Source organism: Lissotriton vulgaris, chromosome 2_1 (assembly GCF_964263255.1).
Source record: "Lissotriton vulgaris chromosome 2_1, aLisVul1.2, whole genome shotgun sequence".
In the NCBI taxonomy this organism is placed as follows: Eukaryota; Metazoa; Chordata; class Amphibia; order Caudata; family Salamandridae; genus Lissotriton; species Lissotriton vulgaris.
The window spans coordinates 1,711,323,960-1,711,344,042 of NC_141687.1; the positions used below are offsets into that span (position 1 = coordinate 1,711,323,960).

Genomic DNA, 20,083 nt, shown 5'->3' on the forward strand with positions numbered 1-20,083 from the left:
CCTTAAATGGTAACTATGCATGTGAAGGCTAGAGTGCCACGATACCATTGCCACAATGTCCCACACTCCTGAAGGTTTATAGGAATTACCATTGGGGGAATCAATGGTTTGGTCTTGCAGTTGGTCAAATTCATTTGCCTTTTTTTGACAAGTGGTTCTTAATACTCGATTCGATTCAATAAACTTTATTTCGATTCAAAAATGGAATCATAAAAGTATAAACAAATTAAAAGGAACATTACACATTACACAGATAATTTAAAAGGACCATACAGTTATATTGACATCCATAAAACATATTATATGTCCAGAATTCAATTTGCAATACATTTGGGATACATTTAAGATAAAATGTCACATATATATAAGCAGGGATTATTGTAAAGTGCATGTGCAATCCATACGGATACCAATCTACACACTGATCTCATAGATGTAAATCAAAAGATAATCGATGATTTCCAATAGTGGGGATCAATATCGATTTCTGATAGTGAGCGCCAGTCTAATAAAGCTAAGCACAGCACTACATATAGCTGGAGTTGATAGGGACAATAAATGTTCATATCCCTCTTTGTAGTAGCGAGATCCAAGAGTTAACAAGACAGGCCTAATACATCGATTCCTTGGATCTTTATACAGGGTACAAAAAAGGATAAGATGCACAGTGTTTTGTGAAACGTTGTTATTACAGGGGCAAGGGGGTAGTCTCTCACACCACCCCACTTGCTTTGGAAAAGCAAAAAGAAAATGCAGTGTGTTGAGGCAAAACCTAGTCAAATAAAAGCGCCATTGGCTCTGCGCAATATATGAAAGGTAAGGCTGCTGCTGCAACCTCCCCCCATCATATACCACACTCTCACTATTTCTCAACATGCCTAACCTGGTGCGATAGGCATCTTTAATTGTTAGCTTGGTCTCCCTACCAACAGTTTCCGGGTTTAGATAAATATGACCCAAACCTATCTTGTGAAAGGTTTCCCTGACATATAATAACCATGGGATCTTCGCAGGATGATCAAGCTTAAGGCAATCTTGCAAAATTTCCGTTGTGAGTTTCAGTTCTTCAGAACTCCAAACCTTGCTCCATAGTAGCAAGGGGGAGACATGGATATTGTCACTCACAAATTCAAGACCCACCTCAGTATGACAGAAAATGTTTGAGGTACCCGATGGGACAGATAGGAGGCGCTTTATAAATTTATTTTCCATAATTTGGATTTTATTGCAGTTTTGTATCCCCCACACGCCCGCGCCGTATGTTGCAACAGGGAGGCATTTTGCTTTATATAAGGTTTTTAGGGCCCGATGTAGGTCGGTCGGTAACGGTCGAAAATCGGTATTTTCGGCCGTTACCGATCGGTAAACAGGTGATTGGCATGTAGGTGGCATTATTTTACCGAATCGGTAAAATTACTGATTCGGTAATTTTACCGATTCGGTAAAATAAAAATTCGGTAAATTTACCGAATGTGAGCCACCCATATGTAGGTGGGACTCTTCAGAGTCCCAGGAGCCTTACCAAATCGGTATTTTACCATCAAATCCAATTTGATGGTAAAATACCGATTCCGGTGTGCATGCACATGTGTGCATGCACACCTATGCCATGTGACAGGCAGACCTGCCCTTAGGGCATGTATGCCTGCCACATGGCACCCGAGCCTGTTATGGGGGTGCCAGAGGGTGTCAAAGTGACACCCCCTGCACCCTTGTGAAATTCGGTATTTACCGATTCGGTAAATACCGAATCGGTAATGCCCATTCATTCCTATGGGCTTCAAAGCCCATAGGAATGAATGGGCATTACCGATTCGGTATTTACCGAATCAGTAAATACCGAATTCATCCGATTCGGTATTCCAGCACATCTGGAATACCTACATGTCGGACCCATAGATTTACCGATTTTAAATTACCGAATCGGTAAAATTCGGTAATTTAAAATCGGTAAATCTTTTCTACCTACATCTAGCCCTTAGTTCTGCAACCGGCTTCTGACCCAATTTATTTGAGAAACGGAAAAGGGCCTCTATGGATTGCACAGCCTTTTGAACGCGAGCTGATATTAGAGGTTCCCAACTCAAGGTTTTATTGAATAGATTCCCCAGATAATTAAAACTATCAACTTTCACAATAGTTGAGTCTTTCACCATAAGCCTGCAAGATTTTACCCCTTTTGGGCCGCAGACCATGGCAAAAGACTTTGTGAAGTTGACCCTTAGATCCAATCCTTGCATAAAAGCTTCAAAAGCATTCAAACAAGTTTGCATACTGTTGGCAGTTAGGGTCATTAACACTGTGTCATCTGCATAAGATAACATCGGTATCTGTTTACCATTAACCTGGGGAAAATCTACACAACGTTCCAACAGAAAACCTTCCAGACCATTGGTGTACACCAAAAACAGAAAAGGAGCCAAGATACACCCCTGGCGGACAACTTCAGTCGATGGAATGGACTTTGTCTTCTCCCCACCAGGGCCAAATCTGATCCTCACTGTTGTGGCGGCATGCAGTCTACGGAGAAGGGTGACCAACGGTTCTTCAAACCCCATGGACTCCATCATTTGCCACAGTTTGTTTCTACATACAGTGTCAAAGGCACTGGATAAGTCCATGAAGGCCAAGTGGATACAACCACGCTTAGCCCTCATGTACTTACCCATGATTAAAGCCAAATTAAGGCACTGCTCAGTGGTTCCTTTTCCCCGCCTAAACCCGTACTGGGAATCCACGATAATACCTGTTGACTCAGCCCAGTTTTCCAGGCGTGCCAATATCACCCTACCCATCAGCTTACAAGACGCATCTATTAGAGATATTGGTCTGTAACAACAGGGGTCACCTTTATCGCCCTTTTAAAATATCCGTACCACTACCGCCTCTTGCCAGGAAGTCGGGATACGCCCTACCACAACTGCTCTAAATAAAAGTAATAGGAGTGGTGCCCACACCTCAATGTTGTGTTTAAAGAGATCCAAAGGGACTGAATCCGACACAAAATACTAGCATGTTGTTCAGTGGACCACATCAGTTCCGGGTTACACATAGGGAAGTGTCTGCACACGGCCCAGAGGTACCATTAACACTTATAACAACAGCATATCAATATTATATTCTACTCGAGGGTGCATCCTGTACCCCATGCAGTTTATGTCCCCTCTAGAATGGGTCTGTTGTTCATACACACCAATTATCAAGAACACCATGTTGTGTGAGAGTACAGAAACCACCCAACATGGGCATAAACTTTTAAACCAGTGTTTCCGTGGAGGCATCCCGACATCGTCTGGAGCATGAGTGATTATGTACTGGTAAACTACACCATGTCTGGGAAGGCTGGGGGCAGGGGTCCACCAGCATATGCCAGGATGCTGGTACTGCAGCCATAGGCCTGACTTCATGGTGGGGGCGGGTGGGGTGGCTCGGCCGGGGGAGACGGGGGTGGTGGGCTGCAAGGTTCAACAGGTGAGCAACCCATGTGTTTGGAATGGGAATGAGGGGTACTAGCTGTGTGTGCCCTATGGGGTAGATGATAGTACAAAAGGGGGTGGTGATGGACGGAGCATCTGAATCAATCAAACACTCACACCCAGTCAATAGATCTGGGTTCAATCCATCACCGTTCTTTAGCCTACTCTGCCACCCCAGTTCAGACATGGGCATATGCAAATCAGTCTGACCCTGTGCCTCATGGGAACAGTCCACCCCGAACTGCCAAGCCATGTCTTCCCTGGATCGGAAACAAGCTTCCGAGGACCGGTTTCTGGCATTCCAGCCGTCTTCAGCCCGGCTTGCTTGAATCCAGTGGCAAAGTGAGCAAGGGACTCACGTCTGAGCATACCCTGCCACACCTATGGTGGCCAAAAGCGGTACAAAAGGGGGTGGTGATGGACAGAGCATCTGAATCAATCAAACACTCACACCCAGTCAACAGATCTGGGTTCAATCCATCACCGTTCTTTAGCCCACCCTGCCACCCCAGTTCAGACATGGCCATATGCAAATCAGTCTGACCCTGTGCCTCATGGGAACAGTCCAGCCCGAACTGCCAAGCCATGTCTTCCCTGGACCGGAAACAAGCTTCCGAGGACCGGTTTCTGGCATTCCAGCCGTCTTCAGCCCGGCTTGCTTGAATCCAGTGGCAAAGTGAGCAAGGGACTCACGTCTGAGCATACCCTGACACACCTATGGCCGCCAAAAGCGGTACAAAAGGGGGTGGTGATGGACGAAGCATCTGAATCAATCAAACACTCACACCCAGTCAACAGATCTGGGTTCAATCCATCACCGTTCTTTAGCCCACTCTGCCACTCCAGTTCAGACATGGCCATATGCAAATCAGTCTGATCCTGTGCCTCATGGGAACAGTCCAGCCCGAACTGCCAAGCCATGTCTTCCCTGGACTGGAAACAAGCTTCCGAGGACCGGTTTCTGGCATTCCAGCCGTCTTCAACCCGGCTTGCTTGAATCCAGTGGCAAAGTGAGCAAGGGGTAGATGAGCCTCAATGCCTCTCAATGGAGCCTGTCCTCTGTCTTAGTTGCTAACTTTTCTAGGTGTGTGTCCCAAAAGACCCGCTGCCGGGAGCACCCCTCAGGTGCAGTAGCAAATGCCACATCTTGACTTCCACCGTCGTAATGTCCGCCAACAGCGCCTTTACCATTTCGCAATAATGAGGTAGGACCATACCATGTGGTAGAAGTCCGCCTAAAAGGCCAAACATCGGGGGCTCCCGAGGGTTACTGTTGGCAACATGCGGTGGATGCATATAGGTGTCAGGTAGGTCCGGTGCGAGTAATTAAATTGAGTGAACTCCAGCTAGGGTTTTCTGAAGATTGTGCACACCTGTTTATGTGCTGTGTCCATTTGCCTGTCCCAGTGCAGTTGCCCATTTTTCCCTGAGTGTAGGATAACCCACTATCCTAGTGTCCGGTAGCGCCTTGTAAAGCACGGTGATGACTCATCTGGCAGTCCCATGTGACTGCAGCAGTTAAAAAGGGTCCAGCTCCAGCTGCTTGGACCCCCAAAGATGCCCAATAGCAGCCAACAGCGCACATTAGGCTAAGAAATGGCCCTCCGCAATGCCGTACAGTTCCTGCAGTTTTGGGATTGTGATAAGGGGTTTATATAGTTAGAGGTCTCCCAGCGCAACAAGGCCAGCATCTCTCCACGTTATGACATCGTGGTGCACAGACTACACAGTCACCCTGGGAAGAGACAGCAATGCCCATGTAGGCATGCTGGGGGAGGTGGGCAATGGGCAGCAAATGGGCTGGACATTTCTATGCCTACAGCACTTGGCAACCATGGTCAAACAGCCAGAGCACGGGATAGCTACCTTGGGGTCCAGCAGCCAGCTTACGATCATACACTCCCCTAGCTCTCTCTCCACAGCCGCCTGCTCGGCACCGGAAGTACCAGGAAGCCAGCGCATCAGCTATTACAATTGAGCCACCACATAGAGCTTGTAATGCGGTGCACCAAACCCACCACTGTCAAGAGGAGCATACAATTTGTTGAGCGCCACCCTCTTAGAACCAGACCCCCAAACCAAATCCGAGAGAGTGGATTCCAGTTCCCTGAAAAAGCGAGCAGGGAGGCTAACCTGAAGAGCTACAAAATAATACAATACCTGAGGCAGCACCAGCATCTTTGCTATCACCATCCTACCCTTTGGCGATAGTGTCAGGGGTTTAAAAACTCAAAGGAGTTGTGTGTGCTCATTACGACTGCCCCCCCCCCCCCATTCCCCTATATAAGATCAGCCTCAGAGTAGTGTATATTCACTCCCAGGTAATGGAAGGAGTCAGGGCACCAGTCATCACTACGGCAGGCAGTGCTTCCTGTTCTCCCTGAGTCACTGGTGTAACGAAATTGAGGCCCCCCCCTGCAAAGTACGTGGAGGGGCCCCCTCCGGACTCAATCTGGAGCTAGCCAACCAGAGTATTGTGCTGAGGGGGGCCCTGAAGCTTGGGGGGGGCAGAAGTTTGGGGCTCCCTGGAGCTTGGGGGGCTCTCCGCACTGTTGGGGCTGCAGAGGCCTGTGTTACGCCACTGCCCTGAGTACGGTTCTGCATGGGGAATAATCCTGATTTCGCCCAGTTTAGTCGAAGGCCCAAGGCCCTTTCGAATTCGCCAAGTGCCTCCATTGTGCCTGATAGATCCCTGAGCACACCCCTTAGTTATACTAGCGCATCATACCAATACAGTGATATGATTATCTGGGAGTTTCCGCCCAGAATCCCCCACTGCAGGCCCGCAGGCGGAAAGACATGTGATGGGCTCCTTTGCCAAAGCAAAAATGATCGGCAACAGTGGGCACACCTACTGGGTAATCCTATGGATCTCAAATGCTGCAGAGACTTTTTTGCTGGTAAGAGCACCCAGGCCATCAGGAGAGTATAGATTAATGCTATCCATTGAACTTTCTATGGGCCCAGGCCCATCCTCTCCAATACCTCCGTCAGATGAGGCCATCCGAAGGTATCTAAGGCCTCCCGATGACAAGAGTAAAAGCCAATCATGCAGGGTCACCTGTGGGTTTCCTTCCATCAGTTGGAAGAGGCGTCTTAAATTCAAGAATGTGCTTTGGCCAGAGATAAAACATTTCTGGTCTGGATGGACCAGTGCAGCGAGGCACAATAGCAATCTATTTGCGATAACCTTCTTGAGGAACTTATAGTCTGACTTAAGTAGAGAAAGTGGTCTGTAGGACTGGACCTGCAGTGGGACTTTGACTGACTTGGGGAGGGCTACGATCAGCACTTCACTCAGGGGTGCTGGGAGTACACCCTCTACTCTTGCACAAAGGAACATCTTGTGCAGTTTCGGAGCAAGGGTCACACTATATGAGGACTAAAATTTCATTGGGAATCCATCCAATCCACTGGATTTGTTATGCGTTAATTGGCCAATCACTGAGCAGGTCTCTCCTACAGACAGTGCTTCATGCACTGTGAGGGTGTAAAGGGTCGAGCTGTGGGATAGACAAGCCTTTCTGAACCCCATCTACTCTGTATAATGAGATGTAATAACTTAATGTTTGGCTGCCTATGTAATCAGAACTTGTCCCGTCGGAGATCTGATGGCAGTCATGTGGGTCTCTGACTTCAGAACCAACGCCAACACTCGCCCTCCTTCTGCGTGTTGCCCTAGGGGGGTGAGTCACTTCATGTTCGTTCCCCTTGCCGGTGCCTGCCCAGACCTCCACAGCTATTATAGCCCCCTCAAGCTCCAGAATTCGAAGGCTTAGCATGCGCGCTACCCCGTATGATGTTTTAATACACAGGCTCCATAAATGAATGAATGAATTAATGAAATAATTTGTTAGGCACAACGTATACCCAGAGGCACCTTGGCACTAAAGTGAGCAAGATCAGAAAAGCCCAGAAATTCCTATTGTTTAAAAAGCCAAGTTTTGAACGATTTCCTGAAACCTAAAAGTGAAGTAGTAGTTTTAAGGTCCTGAGGCAATAAATTACAATTCATGTCTGTGCAAGTGACAAACCTCCTGCCTCCCCAGGTGGAGCACTTGAAGGGGGGATCAACCAAATTACTTGCAAAGCTAGAACGGAGAGTCCTCCCAGATGCATACCATCTCAGATTCTCCTTCAGCAAGGCAGAGCCCTGTCCTTAAACCGTCTTGCAAACAATACCCAGATGGAGTCTGCCTATAGCTCTGGATGCAGATTGGAATCTTGGGACTTTCAAAAGCATGCACGATGCCACATTTTGTAGACTTTTAAGTCTATTTAGGGGAACCTTTTGGCAGGCTTTAAAATAGGTTGTACTTTTGTTGATTGTTCACTTTTGTTTTCTTAAATGGGTTTCGAGCGCGAGGTTCACAGGGAGGGCACATCAAGTTTATGTGTATTGTGAACTGGGGCAGTTCCGACGGGCTGTTTAAAGATTAAAATGCGGGGTAGTGAACAGCGCGCTTATGAGGCAATATATATAATTCAATTAGTTCCTGATGAATTGGGAGGGACACTTGGGCTAAATGTTAGTTGCAACATTGTCGTGTAAATGTAGCGTTCACTAAAATATGCTTTTAACATTATAGATACCCCCGAAGAAGGTCGTGTGGACCGAAATGCATTGGGTAGAATGGAATGTTCTGGAACTATGAAGTTTTAAGTTATTGCCTGCGATGAAGCCCGGATGGGCACTCTCAGAGTATCAAGATGCATAAAACATCAAAACTTTATGTCTTTGACGTGATGGTGAAAGAACGAGTAAACCTTGGAATAAAATTCGGAATAAAATTTGGACGAATTTGGTGAAAATATGGAATACATGTGAATATTATTTACATATGTGCATACGGCTGTGCAACTCCTTCATGGCACGAACATCCAGCGCCACTTACAGAGCTTATTATGTCAGATGATTGTTTGGGTTGAAGCACATCGGAGTGCTGCACGCCAAAACGGAAAAAAACATTAAAAGAAACATTAAGCAAGTTAAGGAAAAAGAAAAAGGGTGTGCTTCAGGTCTAATTACAGTGCAGGTTTTAATATAGACCATTACTATAACCTAGTCTAGATAAGACCACTTCAATGACAGTGGTCTTCAGAATGTCTGAAGGAACTAATCTTGCTATTTTTTTATAGTTCGCAGAGCAATGAATGAAGACCAAAGTAACCTTACTGACTTGATCTTTAAAATTAAGTTTCTCGTCTATCATAACCCCCAAGATTCCTACCTTCTTCACCGGCACTGGTTGAGTATCCATATCAAACGGTCACCATGCAGGGGACAAAATGATCTGTTATCCCCAAAGAGAATAACCTCAGTCTTTGATAAATTCAGCTTAAGACAAATACAGTCCATCCATTTACCGACTGCACTCATGCAATTCCAAAAGGAATCACCAGTGTTAACACAGTTCTTGCCGAAACCACTATCTAAGTATCATCGGCATAAGACACCAACGATAAACCAAATGACTTAATCAATGCATCCAAAGGTGTCACGTAAAGGTTAAACAGGGTCCCGCTCAACGATGACCCTCGAGGAACCCCACATTGTAGAAAAAAGGGCTCCTAATTTAATTCATTGAGGGACACTGCTTGGACCCGTTCTGTAAGAAATAAGCTCAAATGGGCCAATGCTGTGCCCTTAGTCCCTAACCTTAACAAACAGTCAATCAAGAGATCATGATTGACCGTGTCTAATGCTGCTGACAGGTCAAGTAAGATAAAGGTTGCATTACCGTCGTTATCTAGAATAACCCTAATTTCCTCTGTGGTTACTATTAGTTCCCACTCGGTGCTGGGACCCTGTCTAAAACCAAATTGAGTGTCTTCAAACAGATTATTGTTCTCAATAAAGGCAGCTAACTGCCTGTTCATAATCTTTTCCACAACCTTGGCCGGAAAGGGAAGTCGGGAAATGGACCAATATTTGTTCGGATCCAACACATTTATATTAGATTTTTTCAACAATGGCAAAACTAACGCATACTTCCATTGCTTTGGGAAATAGCCTACCTCAAATATAGCATTAAAGATTTTATTCAAATCACTAGCCACCGTTTCAGGCATAAGTTGAATAATGTTTGGTGGGCATGGATCTTGAGGAGATCCTGATTTTTTATAAATAATCAGAACCTTTAATTGTTTGATTGTGAGAGAATCAGATTTATTAAAACTCTACTTCTTAAAGCTACCACCTGGGAGCACCAGGTTCTCATCTAAACTGGAGGAATTTGGTAAAATACTCTCAACTTTCGCAAGAAAGAAGGTTGCAATCGAATCACAAAAAAAAATCTGACTACAAGCTTCTGAATTACTTTCAGACATTGACGTGAACTTATTTACTGTTTGGAAAATAACTTTGCTCGAATTTTTAGACAAGATGATTTTTTCCTAAACTATTCAGTACTTGTCCCATCAGGGATCTGATGGTGGTCATATGAGTCCTCGGGTTCTCCATCGTCAAAGGACATGCCAACACTCACCAAGCCCTGCCTCCTTCTGCGTGTTGCCTCGCTACATTGTCTGTTTAGTCCAGTTTCCTAAGTCTAGGGACTGCCTCCCTGCGCTCCCAACAGAGGGGAGTCACTTCATCTTCGTTCAGTATGCTGGTGCCTTCACGGACGTCCACAGCTCGTATATCCCTATCAAGCTTCAGAATTTGAGAACGTAGCATAAGTTTTACAGTGCATTCATTTTAAATGCACAGGCCTCATCTAACCACCTTCCATGCATCCCATTTAACCCCCATGTCAGTGGCGGTCCCCTCATTGTCAATGGAGTAGTTAGTAACATGAGCTCCCGTAGTGTGAGTCATACCCCTGTCTTATAGTGTTGGTGTATATAAATGACAAGTGCTTACCAGCACCAGCTGTCTACCCCACTCCAAAGCAACCACTAACAAATGATGGATGGAGCACTGAAACTTTTTCAGACCCTCATTCCCAGTCACAGATCCGGAGTTAAATCCATCATTGTTCTTTAGCTCACTTCACCACTCCAGTTCAGACCCAGCCATATGCAAACCTGTCTTGACCCTGTTCCTCATGGGAACAGTCCTGCCTGAACTGCCAAGCCAGGTCCTCCTTGGACCAAAAACAAGCATCCTGGGACCGGTTACGGGGTAACATCCCTCATCAGCCAGGCTAGCTTGAATCCAGTGGCAAAGTGAGCAAGAGACCCACATCTGGGTATACCCTGCAAACCTAGGGTGAGCAAGGGACCCACATCTGGGTATACCCTGCAAACTTAGGGCGAACAAAGCAAACACAATGAGAGTTTAAGGGGACTATGGTCAGAGATTGTGTTGTCCATGTACTTCGTGGCCACAACCCAGGGTGACATATGGGATTTGCACAGGAAGAGGTCTATTGTAGTGTGTAGTTGGTGGTGTGGGGAAAAAATGAGTACTCCCTCATGTCTCAGGTGTAAAGAGCACCAGATGTGCTGCATTTACCTGTGTGTGATCCAGTCTCTCAGAGTTTAGACTGGCCTGATAGAATGTGCTCCTTTCATGGGGGGAATGACCTGTCTAACGCATGCTAAGTGCGGTGAGATCGTGGAGCACTGTGGGGACCAGCCTCGCTAGAAACTGTTGTTGGTTTGTGCTAGGTGCATTAAGCGCTTTTAAGGCAACTGAGGCCCCATCCAGTGTTTCCCCAACCACCACATAACAGCCCTCAGGGTCTACCAACATGCAGCTCATTATCAGCGGCAGCCCCAGTGTCACCTAGATGAGGACACCCCTGGTATAGCCCGAATAAGTAGCACCAACTATTTGGCCTCTCCATCTCCTCTGTAGTTTATGGAGTTCTGCTGCAAGTAAGCGAAATGTACCTGCAGTGCCCTAGATAGGAGTATACCAAGTGGTGCCATCTGGGGGTGGCCAACCTTCGGACATTCCAAGTGAGAATGTTATATGTGGGTGGTTGTGTGAGCGGGTGTGTCGTCATCCCGAGTCTCCAATCCGTCCCACCCTTGTGGACCAAGCTTCCCTAGGTCCAGCCAACTGTGGCCCCAAGTGATTCGTGTAATTCAGTTCTGTCATTCCATGGATCTGAAACTCAACATATAAACCCACAATTCCCACTCTCTGGTCTGGACAATAAGTAACCTGTGACCATTTGTAATCAATATATAAAGTTCAAACAACCTGTTCCCACTGGCTAAGAGGTGTCTCGGTAGTGGAGAGGAACAAGATAGCAATACATGCATTTCAAGCCCATATACAAATAGGACAAGTGTCCTCACTCTTGTGGGATAAAGTCCCAGAGCTGTCAGATGCCCTAAGGCAACATACAGTACCACTGACAAGACAGATGCTCCTCTGTCATTGGGGTGAGGTCAGGACCTTATTGCATCCCCTCTGGAATGTTCTCCATGGCAAGGGCCAGGGAGGTGGCCCCTGACCCAGACGACGATGATAACAAATTACGCTGTGATTCCAGCTGCAACACAGTCTGGGTGCACTCACTCACTGCCTGGTCACTCATGGGTTTCCTCCTAGATGGCCAGTGTAGGCACCTCCTTGAGCGTGGGTGCCCCCTGTCACCCTCAAACTGTGCTACCTGAGGAATTGGGGACACCCTCATCAACTCCAGCCACTCCCAGCCATTTGCATGTGACCTAAAAACAAGGGTGGTGGTGCTGTAGCTTGGCCGGGAACATTAAAGACTATTTCAGGCATATTTGATGCAGCTCTTGCCTGATCAGCCAGCTACACTTTCCAATGGGCTAAAATGCCCAGTGGGCCCTGTTTGGGGCCTCTTCCTTGCCTTCCCGGTGACCTTTTTATGGTGGGGTTCTCGCCACAAAGAGGTTATTGGAATGCGACGTTTAGTTCCGTATCAGCACCACCGCCATACCACGCTGCTTTCTAAACTGCTGCTGCTGCGGGGTCCACAATCCTATCTGTGATAGCGAACTTGAGGCGTCAGACTGCCCTGCTCGTAATAGGTCGGTCGGTCCACGAGTAGGTGGTGGTCGGAATGCCACAGTGTGTAGGGTGGTCTTTGGAACCCCGTACTTGTAATCGGGCCCTTAGTACAATTAGCCAAAAATGCTTCAGTACATTTCTTTAACTAAGCCTGCACAAGTTGAGTGCAGTATTGATTATAATGCATATCCTGACATGAGGGCACTTCGTTTGGGCTCTGGCAACATTTCTGTGGTTGTTTGGTGAAGTGACGTGACTCATATGGAAAATTTGCAGATATATATAGATTGACATTGTTGTGTGTTGCTTTTAATGGAAGACTTATTTGATAGAACTGGAAGCAATGATGAATTTAAAAAAGGCAAACTTGACAGCTAATTGTGGCAAGCATTCTATAAAAATATCTGAAATCAAGTTGTGGTTATGTGATAGAGCATTGATCGATACCCCAGACAGACAAAAGTGACAGTGCAACAAAACAGAATATCAGTGTCCCCAAACTAGGGTACCAGAAAGGTATTTTTGTGTTACAACAGGTCTCAAACCCGAGTGACACCATCAAACAAAAGAACTTTCTAGTTGGAATGTTGTTACAGAGAAAAGTATTTTTGTGTTATTTTTGTGTTACAATAGGTCTCAAACCCAAGTGACACCATCAAACAAAAAAACTTTCTAGTTGGAACGTTGTTACAGAGAAACGTGCACATGACTTAGGTTCATTGGTTTATTCAAAGGAAGATAAAAATACTACAGTTGTATTTTAGCCTTCCACTGCTTGAAACTACCTACACTCAGGGGCTCATTATGATGTCCGGCAGAAAGCCTCCTTCCAGCAGTCAGAATCTTCACAACAGCATTGGAACACTTCTGACCGACTCGGTCGGTTTACATTCCAACTGCCTGATTACGATGTTCGCAGTCGAAATGTAAGCTGCGCATTTCTTCCGAATCAGTTCCGACTGACTTGCGGAGTATTTGGGCCGGTTAGACCTGCATCGTACACCCCTATAGACAGCACTTCCGCCGTTGGGATTACAATGCCGATTTCCAACAGCCTCTCCGCATTGGCCTGTCCGACACAAAAAGTCTGTCATTAAGTGACTTTGTGGCACCTGGCTGGGCCCCCTACCTCCTGCGGCCTCAGGTTGGTGGCTACGGTGGTACCTAAGGGACCTACCTGTACAATCCTGCACTGTGTGGTAGGCACTCTGGGGGCCTGCCACAGGGTGCAGGGTTTTCCACACACACCCCATTTCCCTACAGCAGCCTGTGTTATGGCCAGTTGACATGCGCAACACGAGCTCCCATAGGAAACAATGGGAATCTAACTGAACAGTGCTCGGTCACATCGCAATCCGGCAGTCGGAACCACCGATTGCAAATCAGCGATCCGGTGTCGGCCTGAGATTTTCTGCCCAACATCGTAATGAGCCCCTCAAAGTAAGTTAATCAGGGAAATGCATTTACCTTAATTTCATTTTCAAATTCTTCCTCTTATCAATTCCCACATGTTGGCATGTACGAGATAGAAAACATGAGATGATGAAAAATGACAGAAAACGTATTTGGGTGTATGTGAGCTGGTAGAAAAGTGCTTACTGCAGAAGCAGACTCTTTGTGCCTACTGATTTATTCTGCTCTCTTGCCAGGATATCGGACTTGCTTCTTTGGGAGTATCCGAAGAGGAGATCGAAAAACTCTCAACAGTAAGTAGAGTTCACTGATGCTTAATGGACGATGATGTGAAAGATGTCAGATTGAGGTACAATATCAATTAGAACACAGCAAGATGTCAAGTCCATCGATAAATGCACCTCTTTATGGCAATAGCATTGTTGTCAAATTCACACTAGCTGATACAAACTCCAGTCATTTATAGTTGTGAGCGGTGCCTTTGCCTTGAGTGGATCTGGCCATTCATTCTTTAGCCAGGAGCAATGCGAGTCATTTAATCAACTTTTTCCTTTAATATTATAAGCTATATGTCAGTGACAGCCACTGGCCATCTTTAAAAGTTATCTAGCACTTTCTGGAAGTTATTTGAAGAGGTGTCTATAGCAACATATATGTGCATAACATATGTGCAGGTATATAATGGATAGAGGATTTGTAGGGGACATGTAGGGGGCATGGCTGCCATGAACACGGTGTACCGCTCGGATAAGTAGGATACCATGAAATAAAGGAGTTATGGAAGGAGAAAGGAGATGAATGTTAAGACATTTTCAGGAGAATTAATGGTTTTTGAAGTACCACATTGAAAAAGTTAGTATATTCCATTCTTTAGCCTGGTGCCTGTGAAGGCCAAGGCTCCTGCTTGTGACCATTTTATTTTCTGGATGGGTTATTAATATAACCTTATAGCCTGCTGTAGCGGGCTATACCGGCTATTAAAGGCCCACTGAATCGGACTTTAACGAGACAGCGGGACTTTAATTGCCGGTATAGCCCTGCTACGAAGGGCTATAAGGCTAGTAGAACATCCTGCCACTAGAGGGCAGAATGTTCTAACAAATTAAACAAAGGGTTCTCGAAGCTCGAAGGGATGTAAATCCCCTCGAGCTTCGAGAAGCCTTTGTAGAACATTGGAATGTTGCTCTGCGGGCCTTTACCGGCCCGTAGAAGCAGGGAGCACTCCATTGTCTGCAATGGAGCTCCCAACATTCCAATGTTCTAATATCCATTAAATGCTTTGTCGCCACTGCAGGCACCCGTCCACTATGGTGTAAAGGTGCCTGCTTTGTAATCCGGATTGTTTTTGTTCAAGAAGGAACACAATCCCTTTAGTCATTTTCCTCTCTTTATGTGTGATGCAGAATGCCAAAATGAAGGATTTCAGATTTACAAGATTTGAGACATAATGGGTAGTTACTCATCTAATAAGAGATAGAATGCATCCAATCTTTAAATTGAGAATGCATTGGGTTTTAGATCAGCTTTGCGGCTTATGATCAGTTGTGTGTCATCTGCATAAGCATAGTAACTTCAAAGGACTGGATCAGGAAAGGAAGAGGATCAGCATACACATTAAAGAGAGTAGGGCTGAGGACTGAGACTTGCCTCCCACTGTAGGACATGGCTATAAAAGAGAAGCAAAAGGGAGTTGAAGGAACTGGCTGAGATCTATCATTAAGAAATGAAAAGAGCCATTAAAGTGCATTGCCTGAAAGGCCTCCTACGGTCTCCAATTTATAAAAAACCTGTTTCTTCTCTCTAGAGTCTGACATTTTGTTCAGTCACCTCGTGTAGGTGGGTAACTGATATGATATCCCCCTTCAGATAAATGATAGAGTTATCCATTTTCCAGTTATGAGGACCATATTAATGTCTGATAAGTAACATGCATTTCTATTTACACGTAAAGTTTGATTCCCATTTTGCTATGACGCCATCAGAGACGTCATATGGATCTGGCTTACAGAGCAGTGCAGGGAATGAAACTTGAACTAACCAGCATTTTGTTTCTCTCCAGCTTTACTGGTTCACCGTCGAGTTTGGACTCTGCAAGCAGGATGGCGCACTCAAGGCCTATGGTGCTGGGCTCCTCTCCTCATATGGGGAGTTAATAGTGAGTAGCCAGACTGTCCTTTTGGTATAATTCAGGTTCGGTGTACAGCTTTACTCTGTGCGAAGCGAGAGAGACACACCCAACAGAAAGCATGTCTTCAGATTTCAACCTAGAGCTTTCTAAATATACATGGATGTTCTTTACACAGCTCTATGTGGGTGAAGTTCAACAAATTCCTGACATGTCTCAGGTCTCAGCCTCAACTATACCCCCATGTCCCTGCTTCTGTTTCTTCAACATCTTGGAAATGTTTTTAACACTGTAAGGGAGCAGCAGAGGTTCTAGATGCAAACGAAAATCAACTTTGACAAGGACATTCCTTTTTGGGTTCAGTTCTCAAGCATGACTGACAAACGCACTACAAGTACACCATGACCGTAGCATTGCAAGTCTGCCATAAAAGCACAAAATGTACACTGCAAAATCTCACCCTCATACACACATGGATAAGTTGAGAGAAGTGCGCACCCACACCCAACAGGCTATGACAGAAAGTAAGGCTGCATCGCCACTGCAGGTTCTTGGGCCCTAGGCCCCCATGCTAAAGAATAAGGGACGTAGACACAGAGGGGCATATTTACAAGCCCCTTGTGCCCCTTTTTACGCTGCCGTTGCGACACAAATCAGTCTGACCCTGTGCCTCATGGGAACACTCCAGCCCAAACTGCCAAGCCATGTCTTCCCTGGACCGGAAACAAGCATCCTGGGACCGGTTTCTGGCTAATCAGCCGTCATCAGTCAGGCTAGACTGAATCCAGTGGCGAAGTGAGCAAGGGACCCTGGGTTTAATCCATCGTCATTTGGTTTTGCTTCGTTCATCCTAAGTTGGCAGGGTATGCCCAGACGTGGGTCCCTTGATCACTTTGCCACTGGATTCAAGCTAGCCTGGCTGATGACGGTTGATAAGCCAGAAACCGGTCCCAGGATGCTTGTTTCTGGTCCAGGGAACACATGGTTTGGCAGTTCGGGCTGGACGGTTCCCATAAGGCACAGGGTCAGACTGTTTTGCATATGGCCATATCTGAACAGGGGTGGCGGAGTGAGCTAAAAAATGATGATGGATTAAACCCAGATCAGTTGACTGGGGGTGAGTGCTTGCAATCTTAAACACTCTGTCCATCATCCCCTTTGGTTTTGCTTTGTTCGCCCTAAGTTGGCAGGGTATCCCCAGACGTGTGTCCCTTGCTCACTTTGCCACTGGATTCAAGCCAGCTTGGCTGATTAACCAGAGACCGGTCCCAAGATGCTTGTTTCTGGTCCAGGGAAGACTTGGCTTGGCAGTTCGGGCTGCAAAGTGAGCAAGGGACCCTGGGTTTAATCCATCATTATTTGGTTTTGCTTCGTTCGCCCTAAGTTGGCAGGGTATGCCCAGACGTGGGTCCCTTGATCACTTTGCCACTGGATTCAAGCTAGCCTGGCTGATAAGCCAGAAACCGGTACCAGGATGCTTGTTTCTGGTCCAGGGAACACATGGCTTGGCAGTTCGGGCTGGACTGTTCCCATAAGGCACAGGGTCAGACTGATTTGCATATGGCCATGTCTGAACTGGGGTGGCGGAGTGAGCTGAAGAATGATGATGGATTAAACTCAGATCAGTTGACTGGGGGTGAGTGCTTGCAATCTTAAACACTCTGTCCATCATCCCCTTTGGTTTTGCTTTGTTCGCCCTAAGTTGGCAGGGTATCCCCAGACATGGGTCCCTTGCTCACTTTGCCACTGGATTCAAGCTAGCTTGGCTGATTAGCCAGAGACCGATCCCAGGATGCTTGTTTCCGGTCCAGGGAAGACATGGCTTGGCAGTTTGAGCTGGACTGTTCCCATGAGGCACAGGGTCAGACTGATTTGCATATGGCCATGTCTAAACTGGGGTGGCGGAGTGAGCTAAAGAATGATGATGGATTAAACCCAGATCAGTTGACTCAGGGTGAGTTCTTGCAACGTTCAATACTCCGTCCATCATCCCCTTTGGTTTTGCTTTGTTCGCCCTAAGTTGGCAGGATATGCCCAGATGTGGGTCCCTTGCTCACTTTGCCACTGCATTCAAGCTAGCCTGGATAATGACGGCTGATTAGCCAGAAACTGGTCCCAGGATGCTTGTGTCCGGTCCAGGGAAGACATGGCTCAGCAGTTCGGGCTGGACTGTTCCCATGAGGCACAGGGTCAGACTGCTTTGCATATGGCCATGTCTGAACTGTGTTGGCGAGGTGAGCTAAAGAATGATGATGGATTAAACCCAGGTCAGTTGACTGGGGGTGAGTGCTTGCAATGTTCAACACTCCGTCCATCATCCCCTTTGGTTTTGCTTTGTAACACTGATAGCAGCATCCCCACTCTGACCAGCACTACTGTCTGGTTTCCCCAAACTTGCACTGTGGAAGGGAAGGAGTCATGTTTTGGAGGCGTAATGATTGCCAGTTAAAATCGCTAAAATTAACAAAGAGGTTTATTGAGGGCCTAAAAACTTTTTTTCAGTCCATACTAGGGTTTTCCTAAAGCCCTGCTTGTGAGCAGTCCTACCAGCATCCGCAGAATGGCCGGCAAATATAACAAGGCTGAGTAATTACTTGTTCAATTAGTTACATTGCACAGCATGCTGCTACTGCAAATGTGGATCAGAGTGCTGTGCATCTTTATCGAGTCTGACACAAGCCAGGCTTATCTACATGGGCGGGAGAGTGTGTCATGTCCCAGTATTTTGGGGCATGTTTCCCTGGTAAGTAGGTTTGGAGAAAATTTACTTAAGAAAATCGTAAGGCTGTGGTGCTAGCTGCAAAACTTTGAATTCCAGAAGGGGCATTCACAAGTGATATGGCACACACCATAACTTAAAGGGCCACTAATAATGAGTGCCTAATAGGCAAACTGTGGTTCGCTGCCGATGTTTTGGTTAGATGCATACAGAATCAGCATTCAGGCAGATTTGTGAGCTTTCCTACAAGGGTTACAAGGGAGTTTCAGAGTTTGGTGGCCTTTACTGCAACAGACAGGGATATTTAAGTAAAGCTCATGGTCTTAATCTGGAGTTCCTTTTAGGATGATATGTTCAAAGATTGCATTGCCAAAAAGGCAGAAGGCCTTGAAGGAGTTACATGTGGCAATGGGTGGCAAGTAAAGAGTTAGTGTTATGCAATCTCTAGTACCGAGATATAGTCAAAGTCTGGCAATGGCAAACTGGATGTGCTGTAGGCTGTGTAGGAGGAAAGCCAAAGGAAAGCAGGAGCTCAAACACAACGTCCAACTGGTAGTGTACAAGCAAGTGATGGCTTGGAATCATTGAGGGATCATCAGAAAAGGGGATATATGTCACATGATACTTATTGTTTCGAACATTGATATGGTTTCCTGAGCTATTAAATAGAGTTCAGGCCAAATGATAAATCCAAGATTTCGTGCATTACTTACAGTGAAGGGGGCTCCAAGTTACAGGAGCCTCCAAGTTCCATGAGCCATGTCCTGCAAGGAGGGAAGGTGAACTGTTTCCACAGGTGAGGATTTCTGTTTTGTTGTGGTGACTTTTAACTCCTTCACTGCGGAGGCTATTCCGCCGCAGTGCTAAGGGGGCGGGGCGGCCGTGCGGCGGCCGCATGCTGGTGACGGAACCGCTCCGTCACCAGCGTCGGTTGAGCTGTGCTTGTGACGGAGCGGTTCCGTCATGGCCCGCCCCGCTCAATAGAACGCTCAGCGCAGGCGCGAAATTCGTGCCGCGCAGGCGCGCCGAGCGGGCCATGACGGAACCGCTCCGTCATCAGCACAGCGCACCCGTAGCTGATGACGGAGCGGTTCCGTCATCAGCACTTAAGGGGTTAAATTGTTATAGTATATAATGTTGTCTTTTCAATCAGTCATGGCCCCTTGATGTATTCATTTAGGTGTGTTATTGATTCAGTTTCAGAATGAACTCGGTGTCATTAGCATTGTTGTAGCAGGTTGAAAGTCTTAATGATGTCTGGGAAAGATCTCATATAGGCATTGAGAAGTAGCAGTGCAAATTAGAGCCTTGCGGGATACCTGCTTCAGTGATGAAATATGATGATTGGGAGGATGATTACTTGCGCCTTTCTTCAAGGTATGAAGAGATTCAGCCCTGCACACACTCTTGTA

At 46.4% G+C, this 20,083-nt stretch overlaps 1 protein-coding gene across 2 annotated transcripts in view; it reads left to right on the top strand.

The window, feature by feature from the left end:
- TH (tyrosine hydroxylase) overlaps positions 1-20,083 on the top strand; it is a 568,946-nt gene that overhangs the window by 484,611 nt on the left and 64,252 nt on the right. For both annotated transcript variants that reach the window (XR_015308512.1, XM_086957708.1), the window contains exons 10-11: positions 14,064-14,120; positions 15,887-15,982. Coding sequence is in view for 1 of the 2 variants with exons in the window: in XM_086957708.1 (XP_086813834.1) it covers positions 14,064-14,120; positions 15,887-15,982 (153 nt within the window). In the remaining variant the exon portion in view is untranslated. The remainder of the gene's footprint in view (positions 1-14,063; positions 14,121-15,886; positions 15,983-20,083) is intronic.